The 15,645-nt window shown below is 39.5% G+C and overlaps 1 protein-coding gene across 2 annotated transcripts in view; it reads right to left on the minus strand.

Annotated features, from left to right (window-relative positions):
- Positions 1-470: 470 nt before the first annotated feature.
- The window catches only part of RGS22 (regulator of G protein signaling 22), a 182,870-nt gene continuing 167,695 nt past the window's right edge, over positions 471-15,645 (minus strand). For both annotated transcript variants that reach the window (XM_082432682.1, XM_082432681.1), the window contains 3 exons: positions 5,752-5,845; positions 5,554-5,634; positions 471-4,409 (listed from right to left, as the gene is read on the minus strand). In XM_082432682.1, the coding sequence (XP_082288808.1) occupies positions 4,399-4,409; positions 5,554-5,634; positions 5,752-5,845 (186 nt within the window). In that variant the 3' untranslated portion in view covers positions 471-4,398. The remainder of the gene's footprint in view (positions 4,410-5,553; positions 5,635-5,751; positions 5,846-15,645) is intronic.

A 15,645-nucleotide genomic window follows, 5' to 3' on the forward strand; every position in this document is an offset into this window, starting at 1 on the left:
CCATTGTTTTCCTGAGGTCCTGGATCATCTTCACTATCATTATTCTGAATTCTTTTTCTGGAAGGTTGCCTATCTCCACTTCATTTAGTTGTTTTTCTGGGGTTTTACCTTTTTCCTTCATCTGGTACATATCCCTTTGCCTTTTCATCTTGTCTGTCTTTCTGTGAATGTGGTTTTTGTTCCACAGGCTGCAGGATTGTTGTTCCTCTTGCTTCTGCTGTCTGTCTTCTGGTGGATGAGGCTATCTAAGGGGCTTGTGCAATTTTCCTGATGGGAGGGACTGTTGGTGGATAGAGCTGGCTGTTGCTCTGGTGGGCAGAGCTCAGTAAAACTTTAATCCGCTTGTCTGCTGATGGGTGGGAATGTGTTCCCTGCCTGTTGGTTGTTTGGCCTGAGGCGACCCACCACGAGCCTACCCGGGCTCTTTGGTGGGGCTAATGGTGGACTCTGGGAGGGCTCGTGCCAAGGAGTACTTCCCAGAGCTTCTGCTGCCAGTGTCCTTGTCATCACAGTGAGGCACAGCCACCCCCCGCCTCTGTAGGAGACCCTCCAACACTAGCAGGTAGGTCTGGTTCAGTCTCTCCTGGGGTCACTGTTCCTTCCCCTGCTTCCCAATGTGCACACTACTTTGTGTGCGTCCTCCAAGAGTGGAGTCTCTGTTTCCCCCAATCCTGTTGAAGTCCTGTAATCAGATTCCGCTAGCCTTCAAAGTCTGATTCTCTAGGAAATCCTCCTCCCATTGCTGGACCCCCAGGTTCAGAAGCCTGAGGTGGGGCTCAGAACCTTCACTTCAGTGGGTGGACTTCTGTGGTATAAGTGTTCTCCAGTTTGTAAGTCACCTACCCAGCAGTTATGGGATTTGATTTTATTGTGATTGCACCCCTCCTACCATCTCATTGTGGCTTCTCCTTTGTCTTTGCATGTGGGGTATGTTTTTTGGTGAGTTCCAGTGTCTTCCTGTTGATGATTGTTCAGCAGTTAGTTGTGATTCTGATGTTCTCGCAAGAGGGAGTGAGAGCACGTCCTTCTACTCTGCCATCTTGAACCAATCTCCTCAGTAGGAAAACTTTAAATGGTAATTGATGAATTTCTCAAGGCTCAGTGTAGAATAGCTTGAGAGTTAGAAATCCAAGGGGGCCCTTAGCTTCCATACCCTCCTCCCTGCCCCTCCACCACATTCTTGAATTTTACTTACAGGAGCTCCACCAGGTTTTCATTGTAAAGATCAGAGAAAAATCCCCTCCTGCTTCTGGTATGGGGAAGGATGGAGGAACCATACTGGAATACACCCAGAGTTCTCTGGTCTTCCTAACAAGGCCAGCCCTCAAGGTAAACTATTCTGCCACAGCCTAACAGACTGTGGTTTTTCCGTAGCCTAACTGACATGGGAGAAGGAAAATACCCAACTCAGGCTCACTAACGGACTGAGATGTACTCAGGGGATTATAAAACACTTTTTCTCTCACATTCTACTACCACATTAATAGTGCTCCTGTATAATAACAGGGATTACAGATAAAAGAACTGCAAGCCTCAGACCCTATGAAGGAATCTCTAGGAAAACTCAAAACAACAGAGGAGATAAAAAATAAGGACATAGAAGAAATTTCAGCCATTAACACCACAGCTATAGCAAACATTAAATACAGCCTAACTCCTAGCCAGAAAAACATAAAACCTCACACACTAAGTGCCCATATGCCTCAGTTCCTTTTACCTGATGCATCATATGTTACTTTCAACAAAATGTTACAAAGCATGCTAAAAGGCAAAAAAAAACACAGTCTGAAGAGACAAAAAGTAAGCATCAGAATCAGACTCAGATATGGCAGAAATTTTGGAATTATCAGACCAGAAATTTATAATGACTATGATTAATATGCTAACAGATCTAATAAAAAAGTGAACAATATGTAAGAACATCTGAGTAATGTAAGCAGAGAGATGGAAATTCAAACAGAGAATCAAAAGGAAATGCTAGTAATTGAAAACACTGAAACAGAAATGAAGAACGCCTTGGGTGGGTTCATCAATAGACTAGATACAGCTGTGGGAAGAATCAGTGAGCTTGAAAAGAGGTCAGTAGAAAATTCCAAAACTGAAATGCAAAGAGGAAAAAAGCAATGAAAAAGACAGAATAGAATATCCAAGAACTATGGGACAATTACAAAAGGTGCAACATGTATGTAATAGAAATAGTGGAAGAAAAAAAAGAAAGGAACAGAGGAAGTATTTGAAGTAATAATGACAGAATTTTCCAAAATTTATGACAGACATGAAACTACTGATCCAGAAAGCTCAGAGATCACAAGCAGGACATATACTAAAAAATCTACACCTAGACATATCGCATTTGAATTGTGGAAAATCAAAGATGAAGAGAAAATCTTGAAAGAAGCCGAGGGATAAGAAAAGAATTGCATTTGCCTTCTCTTCAGAAACCATGCAAGCAAGAAGAGAGTGAAGTATTTGAAGTGTTGAAAGAAAAAAACCCACTAACCTAGAATTCTTTATCTGGTGAAATTATCCTTCAAAAGTAAAGGAGAAATAAAGATATTCTAAGGCAAACAACAGACCTTCCTTGAAAGAAATTTTAAAAGAAGTTCTTCAGAGAGAAGGAAAATGGTATGTTAGAAACTCAGATCTACACAAAGAAGGAAAGACCATTAGAGAAGGAATAAATGAAGGTAAAATAATACCTTTTATTTTTCTTATTCTTTATTGACCTAGGAGAAAACAGTTTGCTCAAAATAATAACAGCAATAATGCATTCAGTGATTATAGCTTATGGATAAGTGAATTCATTGACAGCAATATGATAAGGGACAGGAGGGAGAAACTGGAAAATTCTGTTAAAACGTACTTGCATTACCCATGAAGCAGCAGAGTATTATTTGAAAGTGGATTTTTATTAGCTGTAAATGTATATTGCAAACTCTAGGGCAACCAACAAGAAAATTTTAAAAAGAAGTATAATTGATACGCTAAGAGAGAAAATGGAATCACATAAAATGCTCAGTTAAAATCAAAAGAAGGCAGAAAAGGAATGGAATTAAAAAAAAAAAAAACAAGGGCAATGAATGGCAAAGAGATACAAACTTCTTGGCCAATGTGGGGTATAGAGGAGTATGGGAGCAGAGGAAACTACAGGGTTCCAATGCTTTAAAAAAAGTGTCCAAAAAACCACTGCTTTAGAAGAAAAATGATCTTTGAGGTGTGCCTCCTGATGCTTCCCCCCTTTACAATGTCTAACTCTTTAGAGAATTAGGAATGGTAGTTCCTATTTTGCATATACTTTCTGGGATCATAATAAGGTGAAAGTCTAAGGCTTCCAACCTGCTAAGCCAGGTCACAGTCCTTGGAGCTTCTGAGTCCTGAGGCCAACAGATGGTGAAGGTTCATCCTCCCAGATCATTTATTTCAGATTCTCCTTTCCCTCCAGGAAAGAGGATAGGAGGATGTATGTCTGGGTTCTCTCTGCTATAAGTGTAACTCCAGTTAATAAGAGGGCTTTTGCCTTTTAAAGGTCTTCTCTTGCTACCCTAACAGTTTATCTCAAAGAGTGGTCTGTGGAATGCCTGTATCACAAAGACAACTAGGATGTCCATTAAAGAGGGAGATTCCTGGGTTCTGCTCAAGAACTACTGAATCAGACTCTCAGAGAGTGAGCCCAGGAATCGGCATTGCTAGCAAATGTTACGGTGAGTCTTATGCACACTAAAGTCTGAGAACCACTGTTTTAATACACGGTTTCTTTAGAGTGGGATAGGGATAGGGATAAGGTGGGGAAGGCTCTTCCCTCTATGTTTTGGGTCAATTTATTGCTAGGAATATTAGTCCCCTAACCACTTGCCGAATATATCTGCTAACCAAGTACAGCTAACCCTTGAACAACACTGAGGGTAGGGGTACTGAACCCTTCACAAAGTTGAAAATCTGTGTATAACTTATAGTAGGCCCCTGTATCCATAGGTCCTCTGTATGTGCAGTTCTGCATCTGTGGATTCAACCAACCACAGATCTTGTAGTAATGTAATGTTTACTACTGAAAAATATCTGCCTATAAGTGGATCTGTGCAGTTCAAACCTGTGTCGTGCAAGGGTCAACCGTATAGTGAGTGCTCAAGAAATATTTGTTGAAAGACTACTTGAGGAGCAAAACATAGCTCCTTAACGTGGGCGATAAGCAAAACATTTTGATTCTTCTAACCTAGATAGAAGTCATTTTATCCTAAATAAGTTAAAAATTTTTTTGTAGTCTTGTATGTCGTGTGTACAGAAGAGACTTCGTTTTCAAACTGTGGAAGTAAAACAAGCTAAACTTTATTTAGATGATAGGCTTGCTCTAAAGCAGACCGTCAAAAACTCACTTGAGCTTCCATGTTAGTTAAATTTGGTTTAAAGAATTCCTGCAAAAAAAAAAAAAAAAAAAAAGAAGAAGAAGAAATGATTGAAACATAAGCTGCTAGAGAAAATTTAAATCCCAACCAACAAAAACAGAAATGTACACAGAGTTGTAAGAAGGATCAAAAAAGTTAACAAATGTGTCAGCACACCCTCAATGTTGGAGGGACTGTGAGGTTGGTCTAAGGGGTGGGGGAACTGACAGAGGGCACAGTGGGTAGGATAAATCAGAAGAGAAAAGAGATGAGCAGGCTAAGAGCATAAAGGCCTGCTCGTCAAACCCTCCCAAGAACCAGAAAACTAAGGATTTTCAGAAACAAAAATCTAAGCTACAAGATGGAAGATAAGAGAAAAGGGGCTTTTACTGGGTTCTTTAAGTATTAGGTCAATGGGTTACACACATTACATTATACTAGTATACTACTTTGTAAGGGCATTGTTAAACTCTAACGCTAGTATCAAAACTGTATAATCACATCAGTATCTGTATGAGAGAAGGACCCCAGCTTGATTTTCAGTTCTTTATTTTCAGTTCCTTCTTATATTCCCATCTTGGGAAAGTGGAACCTAGAAAAATTCAGCTTGGGAAACTGAGCCCACTCTTCCATAAATGTTCTTTGTGGAAGAGAAGACTAGATAAGGAGTAGACAGAAGGAATAAATTATCATTCCCCAGGGGTCTTCCTATTCAGGAGACTGTGCCATTCAGAAGGGAGGCAAGGTGCTCCTAGCCATCAATTTGCTACTGGACAGTGTAAGTGTATGTGTGTGTGTTTTGTGTGTGCACTGTGCGGGTGTGCATGTGCATTAGTGTGTGAGTCAGAGGGACATGGATGGGACTGATCAATTCAGTCTATGACTTATCTTGTACCTATCAGCAGCAGTGTATACACTTCCATGAGTGCTGTCACTCTGGAAGTATAATGTAGTGTTGGGTATATGTCATAGTCTTTCCTCCTCAGCAGAGGAGAAAAAAACAGAGACAGACGGAACACACACACACTCTGAAATTCTCCTAACTTGGGGGTCAGAGCAGTTGGGAAGGAATCAGTCCTCATCCCTTCCTACCCTCTCCAGATGGCCAGGTGAGAGGTAGAGTTCTAACAATAAGGAAGAAAGAACTGAAGACAGACTATCACATGAAACTCACTCTGGATGTTGTGGGAAGATATGGTCTTTTTCAAAGACATAGCAGAAGCAGTAGACTTGAAATTTGTAAAAGATGGTGTGGCTGCACAAAAATAAGAGAAATAAGGGAAACAGTGAAGTAATCATTAACAAAGTCCGTTAATATTAATCTGTAATAGAAGATAACAAAGCAACCCTGTAAGCAAAAAGCAAAAATTACCTGCAAACAACTTTGTTTCTAGTTCTTCTTGAATTTTAAGAAGAATCCTTTCCTGTTCTAAGGCTTCTATGTACTTTGAGTAGCACCAGGTTGGCTAAAAAAACAATTTTCAAAATTAATTTTGGAAATATTTGCCCCAGGAAATAAACTGAAGGTAAGATAGTATCAGCTCCCTCATTTAAACCGTTTACTCTAGAAGAACACATATAAAGTAACATGCACATTTCAAAAATTTATATGAATTTTCACAAACAGAACTTACTGATTTAAACTTTTAACTGGGTACCAAAAATTATTATGGATCTACATTTATGTAGATTATATTTATGATGAAGTAAAGGGATTTTTCTATAGCCTTGACCTAAATTTTTAATAATTTAATTTTTCTTCTAGTTTTATTGAGATGTAATTGACATATAGCACTGTTTAAGTTAAAGGTGTACAACAATAATGATTTGACTTACACACATCATGAAATGATCACAAGAGGTTTGGAAAACACCTATCATCTCACATAGGCATAACATTAAAGAAATAGAAAAAAGAATTTTTTCCTTATGACGAGAAGTCTTAGGATTTACTCTCTTAACAGCTTTCATTTGTAACATACAGCAGTGTTCATTATTTTTATCATGTTGTACATTACCTACTTAGTACTTATTTATCTTATAACTGAAAATTTGTACTTTAGATTACATTCATCTAATTCACCCTCCCTCCACTCTCCACCTCTGGTAGCCACAAATCTGATCTCTTTTTCTATGAGTTTGTTTGTTTTGGAAGTATAATTGACCTACAACACCATGCTAGTTCCTGGTGCACAACACAGTGATTCGATATTTCTATACGTTGAAAATGATCACCATGATAAGTCTAGTTGTCACAATAAAGATATTACATAATTATTGACTATATTCCCACACTATACATTTCATACCTCTGACTCATTTATTTTGTAACTGAAAGTTTGTACCTCTCACTACCACTTATGTATTTCTCTCCTCCTACCAATACCCTCCCCTCTGGCACCTGTTTGTTATCTGTGTCTAAGACTCGGTTTCTGTTTGGTTCCGTTTGTTCATTTGTCTATCTCTGACTTATTTCACTTAGCATAATACCCTATAGGTCCATCATGTTATCACAAATGGCAGGATTTCATTCTTTTTTATGGCTGAGTAATATTCCGGTGTGTGTGTGTGTGTGTGTGTGTGTGTGTGTGTGTGTGTGTACCACTTCTTCTTTATCCATTCATATATTGATTGGCACTTAGGTTGCTTCCATATCTTGGCTACTGTAAATAGTCTTGCAATGAACATAGGGGTGAATGCATCTTTTAGAATCAGTGTTTTTGTTTTCTTCACAAATACTCAGTAGTGGAACTGCTGGATCTTATGGTAGTTCTAGTTTTAAGTTTTTGAGGACTCTCTGTACTGTTTTCCATAGTGGTTACACCAATTTACATTCCCACCAACAGTGTACAAGTGTTACATTTTCTCCACATCCTTGCCAAAACTTGTTATTTGTTGTTTCTTGTTTTGTTTTATTTTTAATTTTATTTACTTATTTTTTAACATCTTTATTGGAGTATAATTGCTTTACAATGGTGTGTTAGTTTCTGCTGTATAACAAAGTGAATCAGCTAGATGTATACATATATCCCCATATCTCCTCCCACTTGCATCTCCCTCCCACCCTCCCTATCCCACCCCTCTAGGGGGACACAAAGCACCTAGCTAATATCCCTGTGCTATGCAGCTGCTTCCCACTAGCTAACTATTTTACATTTGGTAGTGTATATATGTCCATGCCACTCTCTCACTTCGTCCCAGCTTACCCTTCCCCCTCTCCATGTCCTAAAGTCCATTCTCTATTTCTGCGTCTTTATTCCTGTCCTGACCCTAGGTTCTTCAGAACCATTTTTTTTCTTTTCTTTTCTTTTTTAAAATCCATATATATGTGTTAACATATGGTATTTGTATTTCTCATTCTGACTTACTTCCCTCTGTATGACAGTCTCTCGGTCCATCCAACTCACTGCAAATAACTCAATTTTGTTTCTTTTTATGGCTGAGCAATATTGCATTGTATATACGTGCCACATCTTCTTTATCCATTGATCTGCTGATGTACACTTAGGTTGTTTCCATGTCCTGGCTATTGTAAATAGTGCTGCAATGAACATTGTGGTACATGACTCTTTTTGAATTATGGTTTTCTCAGGGTATATGCCCAGTAGTGGGATTGCTGCATCATATGGTAGTTCTATTTTTAGTTTTTTAAGGAACGTCCATACTGTTCTCCATAGTGGCTGTATCAATTTACATTCCCACCAAGAATGCAAGAGGGTTCCCTTTTCTCCACACCTTCTCCAGCATTTATTGTTTGTAGATTTTTTGATGATGGCCATTCTGCCTGATGTGAGGTGATATCTCATTGTAGTTCTGATTTGCATTTCTCTAATGATTAGTGATGTTGAGCATCCTGTCATGTGTTTGTTGGCAATTTGTATATCTTCTTTGGAGAAATGTTGATTTAGGCCTTCTGCCCATTTTTGGATTGGGTTGGTTTTTTTTTTTTTTGATATTGAGCTGCGTGAGCTGCTTGTATATTTTGGAGATTAATCCTTTGTCAGTTGCTTGGTTTGCAAATGTTTTCTCCCATTCTGAGGGTTGTCTTTTCGTCTTGTTTATAGTTTCCTTTGCTGTGCAAAAGCTTTTAAGTTTCATTAGGTCCTGTTTGTTTATTTTTGTTTTGATTTCCATTTCTCTAGGAGGTGGGTCAAAAAGGATCTTACTGTGATTTATGTCATAGAGTGTTCTGCCTATGTTTTCCTCTAAGAGTTTGATAGTGTCTGGCCTTACATTTAGGTCTTTCATCCATTTTGAGTTTATTTCTGTGTATGGTGTTAGGGAGTGTTCTAATTTTATTCTTTTACATGTAGCTGTCCAGTTTTCCCAGCACCACTTATTGAAGAGGCTGTCTTTTCTCCATTGTATATTCTTGCCTCGTTTATCAAAGACAAGGTGACCATATGTGCGTGGGTTTATCTCTGGGCTTTCTATCCTGTTCCATCAATCTATATTTCTGTTTTTGTGCCAGTACCGTACTGTCCTGATTACTGTAGCTTTGGAGTATACTCTCAAGTCAGGGAGACTGATTCCTCCAGCTGCGTTTTTCTTTCTCAAGATTGCTTTGGTTATTCGGGGACTTTTGTGTTTCCATACAAACTGTGAACTTTTTTGTTCTAGTTCTGTGAAAAATGCCGTTGGTAGTTTGATAAGGATTGCATTGACTCTGTAGATTGTTTGGGTAGTATAGTCATTTTCACAATGTTCGTTCTTCCAATCCAAGAACATGGTATATCTCTCCATCTGTTTCTATCATCTTTAATTTCTTTCATCAATGTCTTATAGTTTTCTGCATACAGGTCTTTGTCGCCTTACGTAGGATTACTCCTAGGTATTTTATTCTTTTTGTTGCAATGGTAAATGGGAGTGTTTACTTAATTTCTCTTTCAGATTTTTCATCATTAGTGTATAGGAATTCAAGAGATTTCTGTGCATTAATTTTGTATCCTGCTACTTTACCAAATTCATTGATTAGCGCTAGTAGTTTTCTGATGGCATCTTTAGGATTCTCTATGTATAGTATCTTGTCATCTGCAAACAAGTGTCAGTTTTACTTCTTCTTTTCTAATTTGTATTCCTTTTATTTCTTTTTCTTCTCTGATTGCTGTGGCTAAAACTTCCAAATCTATGTTGAATAACAGTGGCGAAAGTGGGCAACCTTATCTTGTTCCTGATCTCAGTGGAAATAGTTTCAATTTTTCACCATTGAGAACGATGCTGGCTCTTGGTTTGTCATATATGGCCTTTATTATGTTGAGGTAAGTTCCCTCTACGCCTACTTTCTGGATGATTTTTTATCATAAATGGGTGCTGAATTTTCTCTAAAGCTTTTTCTGCATCTATTGAGATGATCATATGGTTTTCATTCTTCAGTTTGCTAATATGGTGCATCACATTGATTGATTTGTGTATACTGATGAATCCTTGCATTTCTGGGATAAACCCTGCTCGATCATGGTGTATGATCCCTTTAATGTGCTGTTGGATTCTCTTTGCTAGTATTTTGTTGAGGATTTTTGCATCTATGTTCATCAGTGATATTGGCCTGTAGTTTTCTTTTTTGGTTAAATCTTTGTCTGGTTTTGGTATCAGGGTGATGGTGACCTAATAGAATGAGTTTCAGAGTATTCCTCCCTCTGCTATATTTTGAAAGAGTTTGAGAAGGAGAGGTGTTAGCGCTTCACTAAATGTTTGATAGAAATCGCCTGTGAAGCCATCTGGTCCTGGGTTTTTGTTTGTTGGAAGATTTTTAATCACAGTTTCAATTTCAGTGCTTTTGATTGGTCTGTTTATATTTTCTATTTCTTCCTGGGTCAGCCTCAGAAGGCTGTGCTTTCTAAGAATTTGTCCATTTCTTCCAGGTTGTCCATTTTATTGGCATATAGTTGCTTGTAGTAATCTCTCATGATCCTTTGTATTTCTGCAGTGTCAGTTGTTACTTCTTTTTCATTTCTAATTCTATTGATTTGAGTCTTCTCCCTTTTTTTCTCGATGAGTCTGGCTAATGGCTTATCAATTTTGTTTATCTTCTCAAAGAACCAGCTTTTAGTTTTATTGATCTTTGCTATTTTTTCCTTCATTTTTCATTTATTTCTTATATGATCTTTATGATTTCTTTCCTTCTGCAAACTTTGGGGGGTTTTGTTCTTCTTTCTCTAATCGCTTTAGGTGTAATGTTAGGTTGTGTATTTGAGATGTTTCTTGTTTCTTAAGGTAGGATTGTATAGCTATAAACTTCCCTCTTAGAACTGCTTTTGCTGCATCCCATAGGTTTTGGGTCATTGTGGTTTCATTGTCATTTGTTTCTAGGTATTTTTTGATTTCCTCTTTGATTTCTTCAGTGATCTCTTGGTTATTTAGTAGTGTATAGTTTAGCCTCCATGTGTTTGTATTTTTTTACAGATTTTTTCCTGTAATTGATATCTAGTCTCATAGCTTTGTGGTCAGAAAAGATACTTGATATGATTTCAATTTTCTTAAATTTACCAAGGCTTGATTTGTGACCCAAGATATCTATCCTGGAGAATGTCCCATGAGCACTTGGGAAAAACAGTGTATTCTTTTGTTTTTGGATGGAATGTCCTATGAATATCAATTAAGCCCCTCTTGTTTAACGTATCATTTAAAGTTTGTGTTTCCTTATTTACTTTCATTTTGGATGATCTGTCCATTGGTGAAAGTGGGGTGTTAAAGTCCCCTACTATGATTGTGCTACTGTCGATTTCCCCTTTTATGGCTGTTAGCATTTGTCTTATGTATTGAGGTGCTCCTATGTTGGGTGCATAAATATTTACAATTGTTATATCTTTTTCTTGGATTGATCCCGTGATCATTATGCAGTGTCCTTCTTTTCTCTTATAATAATCTTTATTTTAAAGTCGATTTTGTCTGATATGAGTATTGCCACTCTGCTTTCTTTTGATTTCCATTTGCATGGGATATCTTTCTCCATCCCCTCACTTTCAGCTGTATGTGTCCCTAGATCTGAGGTGGGTCTCTTGTAGATAGCATATATATGGGTCTTGTTTTAGTATCCATTCAGGCAGTCTATGTCTTTTGGTTGGAGCATTTAATCCATTTACATTTAAGGTAGTTATCGATATGTATGTTCCTATTACCATTTTCTAGATTGTTTTGGGATTGTTATTGTAGGTCTTATCCTTTTCTTGTGTTTCCTGCCTAGAGAAGTTCCTTTAGCATTTGTTGTAAAGGTCGTTTGGTGGTGCTGAATTCTCTTAGCTTTTCCTTGTCTGTAAAGGTTTTGGTTTTCCATCAAATCTGAATGAGATTCTTGGTGGGTACAGTAACCTTGGTTGTAGGTTTTTCCCCTTCATCACTTTAAATATGTCCTGCCACTCCCTTCTGACTTGCGGAGTTTCTGCTGAAAGATCAGCTGTTAACCTTATGGGGATTCCCTTGTATGCTATTTGTTGCTTTTTCCTTGCTCCTTTTAATATTTTTTCTTTGTATATAATTTTTGATAGTTTGATTAATATGTGTTTTGGCTTGTTTCTCCTTGGATTTATCCTGTATGGGATTCTTTGTGCTTCCTGGAGTTGATTGACTGTTTCCTATTCCATATTAGGGAAATTTTCATCTATAATCTCTTCGAATATTTTCTCAGTCCCTTTTTTTTTCTTCTTCTGGGACCCCTATAATTAGAATGTTGGTGCCTTTAACGTTGTCCCAGAGGTCTCTGAGGCTGTCCTCAATTCTTTTCATTCTTTTTTCTTTATTCTGCTCTCTGGAAGTTATTTCCACTATTTTATCTTCCAGGTCATTTATTCATTCTTCTGTCTCAGTTATTCTGCTATTGATTCCTTCTAGAGAATTTTAAATTTCATTTATTGTGTTGTTCATCATTGTTTGTTTGCTCTTTAGTTCTTCTAGGTCCTTGTTAAACGTTTCTTGTATTTTCTCCACTCTATTTCCAAGATTTTGGATCATCTTTATTACATTACTCTGAATTCTTTTTCAGGTGGGCGGCCTATATCCTCTTCATTTGTTTAATCTGGTGGGTTTTTACCCTGCTACTTTGTCTGCTGTGTATTTCTTTGTCTTTTCATTTTGCTTAACTTACTGTGTTTGGTGTCTCCTTTTCGCAGGCTGCAGGTTCATAGCTCCCGTTATTTTTGGTGTCTGCCCCCAGGCGTAAGGTCGGTTCAGTGGGCTCTGTAGGCTTCCTGGTGGAGGGGACTGGTGCCTGTGTTCTGGTGGATGAGGCTGGATCTTGTCTTTCTTGTGGGCAGGACCACGTCCGGTGGTGTGTTTTGGGGTGTCTGTGAACTTATTATGATTTTAGGCAGCCTCTCTGCTAATGGGTGGGGTTGTGTTCCTGTCTTGCTAGTTGTTTGGCATAGGGTGTCCAGCACTATAGCTTGCTAGTTGTTGAGTGGAGCTGGGTCTTAGCGTTGAGATGGAGATCTCTGTGAAAGCTTTCGCTGTTTGATATTATGTGGGGCTGGGAGGTCTCTGGTGGACCAATGTCCTGAACTCGGCTCTCCCACTTCAGAGGCTCAGGCCTGACACCCGGCTGGAGAACAAAGACCTCGTCAGCCACTCGGCTCAGAAGTAAAGGGAGAAAAAAAAAGAAAGAAAGAAAGGAAAAAATATAATAAAAGAAATAATGTTATTAAAATAAAAAATTTTTTAAAATTATTAAAAATTAAAAAGTAATTAAGAAAAAGCAGGAGGAGAACAACTAAACCAAAAAACAAATCCACCAATGATAACAAGCACTAAAAACTATACCAAAAAAAAAAGGACAGACAGACCTGTAAGACAAATGGTAAAAGCAAACCTATATAGACAAAATCACACAAAGAAACATGCACATACATACTCGCAAAAAGAGAAAAAGGAAAAAATATATATATAAAAATAAAAAAGGAAAAGAGCAACCAAATCAATAAACACATCTACCAATGATAATAAGCTCTAAATACTAAACTAAAGTAAACATAAAACCAGAAACAAATTAGATGCAGAAAGCAAACCCCAAGTCTACAGTTGCTCCCAAAGTCCACCGCCTCAATTTTGGGATGATTCGTTGTCCATTCAGGTATTCCACAGATGCAGGGTACATCAAGTTGATTGTGGAAATTTAATCCGCTGCTCCTGAGGCTGCTGCGAGAGATTTCCCTTTCTCTTCTTTGTTCGCACAGCTCCTGGGGTTCAGCTTTGGAGTTGGCCCCTGCTCTGCGTGTTGGTCGCCTGAGGGTGTCTATTCCCCACCCAGACAGGACGGGGTTAAAGGAGCGGCTGATTAGGGGGCTCTGGCTCACTCAGGCTGGGGGGAGGGAAGGTACAGAATGTGGGGCAAGCCTGTGGTGGCAGAGGCCGGTGTGATGCTGCAACAGCCTGAGGCGTGCCATGTGTTCTCCCAGGGAGGTTGTCCCTGGATCATGGGACACTGGCAGTGGCGGGCTCCACAGGTTCCTGGGAGGGGTGGTGTGGATAATGACCTGCGCTTGCACACAGGCTTCTTGGTGGCTGCAGTAGCAGCCTTAGTGTTTCATGCCCGTCTCTGGTGTCTGTGCTGATAGCCGTGGCTCGTGCCCGTCTCTGGAGATTGTTTAGGCAGTGCTCTGAATCCCCTCTCTTCACGCACTCCGAAACAATGGTCCCTTGCCCCTGAGGCAGTTCCAGCCTTTTTCCTGTACTCCCTCCCAGCTAGCTGTGGTGCACTAGCCCCCTTCAGGCAGTGTTCACACAGCCAACCCCAGTCCTCTCTCTGGGGTCTGACCTCTGAAGCCCGAGCCTCAGCTCCCAGCCCCCACGTGCCCCAGCAAGTGAGCAGACAAGCCTCTCAGGCTGGTGAGTGCTGATTGGCACCAATCCTCTGTGCGGGAATCTCTCCGCTTTGCCCTCTGCACCCCTGTTGCTGCACTCTCCTCGTGGCTCTGAAGCTTTCCCTCCACCCATCCCTGTCTGCCAGTGAAGGGGCTTCCTACTGTGTGGAAACTTTTCCTCCTTCACAGCTCCCTCCCAGAGGAGCAGGTCCTGTCCTTATTCTTTTCTCTGTGTTTTTCCTTTTCTCTTTTGCCCTACCCAGGTACCTGGGGAGTTTCTTGCCTTTTGGGAAGTCTGCGGTCTTCTGCCAGCGTTCAGTAGGTGTTATGTAGGAGTTGTTCCACATGTAGATGTATTTTTGATGTATTTGTGGGAAGGAAGGTGATCTCCCTGTCTAACTCCTCTGCCATCTTGAAGGTCCCTCATTGTGACTTAGATTTGCATTTTCCAATGGTTAGTGATGTTGAGCATCTTTTCATGTGCCTATTGGCCACCTGTATGTGTTCTTTGAAAAAATGTCTATTCAGGACTTCTGTCCCATTTTTTAAAAAAATTTATTTATTTATCTATGGCTGTGTTGGGTCTTCGTTTCTTTGCGAGGGCTTTCTCTAGTTGCGGCAAGTGGGGGCCACTCTTCATCATGGTGCGCGGGCCTCTCACTATCGCGGCCTCTCTTGTTGCGGAGCACAGGCTCCAGACACGCAGGCTCAGCAATTGTGGCTCACAGGTCCAGTTGCTCCAAGGCATGTGGGATCTTCCCAGACCAGGGCTCGAACCAGTGTGCCCTGCATTGGCAGGCAGATTCTCAACCATAGCACCACCAGGGAAGCCCCCCTCTGTCCCATTTTTTACTTGGGTTGTTTGCTTTTTCAATATAGAGTTGTATGAGTTCTTTGTATAGTTTGGATATTAACCCTTTGGATATATTGTTTGCACATATCTTCTCCAATTCAGTAGGTGACCTTTTTGTTTTGTTGATAGTTTCCCTCACTGTGGAAAAGCTTTTTAGTTTGATGTACTGCCATTTGTTTATTTTTGCTTTTGTTTCCTTTGCCTAAGGAGACATATCCAAAAATTTTACTAAGACAGGGGGTAGAGCTCAGTGGTAGAGCATTTGACTGCAAAAATTTTACTAAGACAGATGTCAAAGAATGTACTGCTTATGTTTTCTTCTAGAAGTTTTATTGTTTCAGGTCTTATATTTAAGCCTTTAATCTATTTTGAGATTATTTATGTATATGGTGTGAGAAAGTGGTCCAGTTCGATTCTTTTGCATGTAGCTGTTCAGTTTTCCCAACAACATTTAAAAAAATATTTATTTATTTATTGATTTAGGCTGCACCAGGTCTTAGTTGCAGCATGCAAACTCTTAGTTGTGGCATGCAAGAGGGATCTAGTTCCCCAACGAGGGATTGAACATGGGCCCCCTGCATTGGGAGCAGAGTCTTACCCACTGGACCACCAGGGAAGTCCC

The sequence above is a fragment of the Balaenoptera physalus genome (genome assembly GCF_965194825.1).
Source record: "Balaenoptera physalus genome assembly, chromosome: 17".
NCBI classification, from domain to species: domain Eukaryota; kingdom Metazoa; phylum Chordata; class Mammalia; order Artiodactyla; family Balaenopteridae; genus Balaenoptera; species Balaenoptera physalus.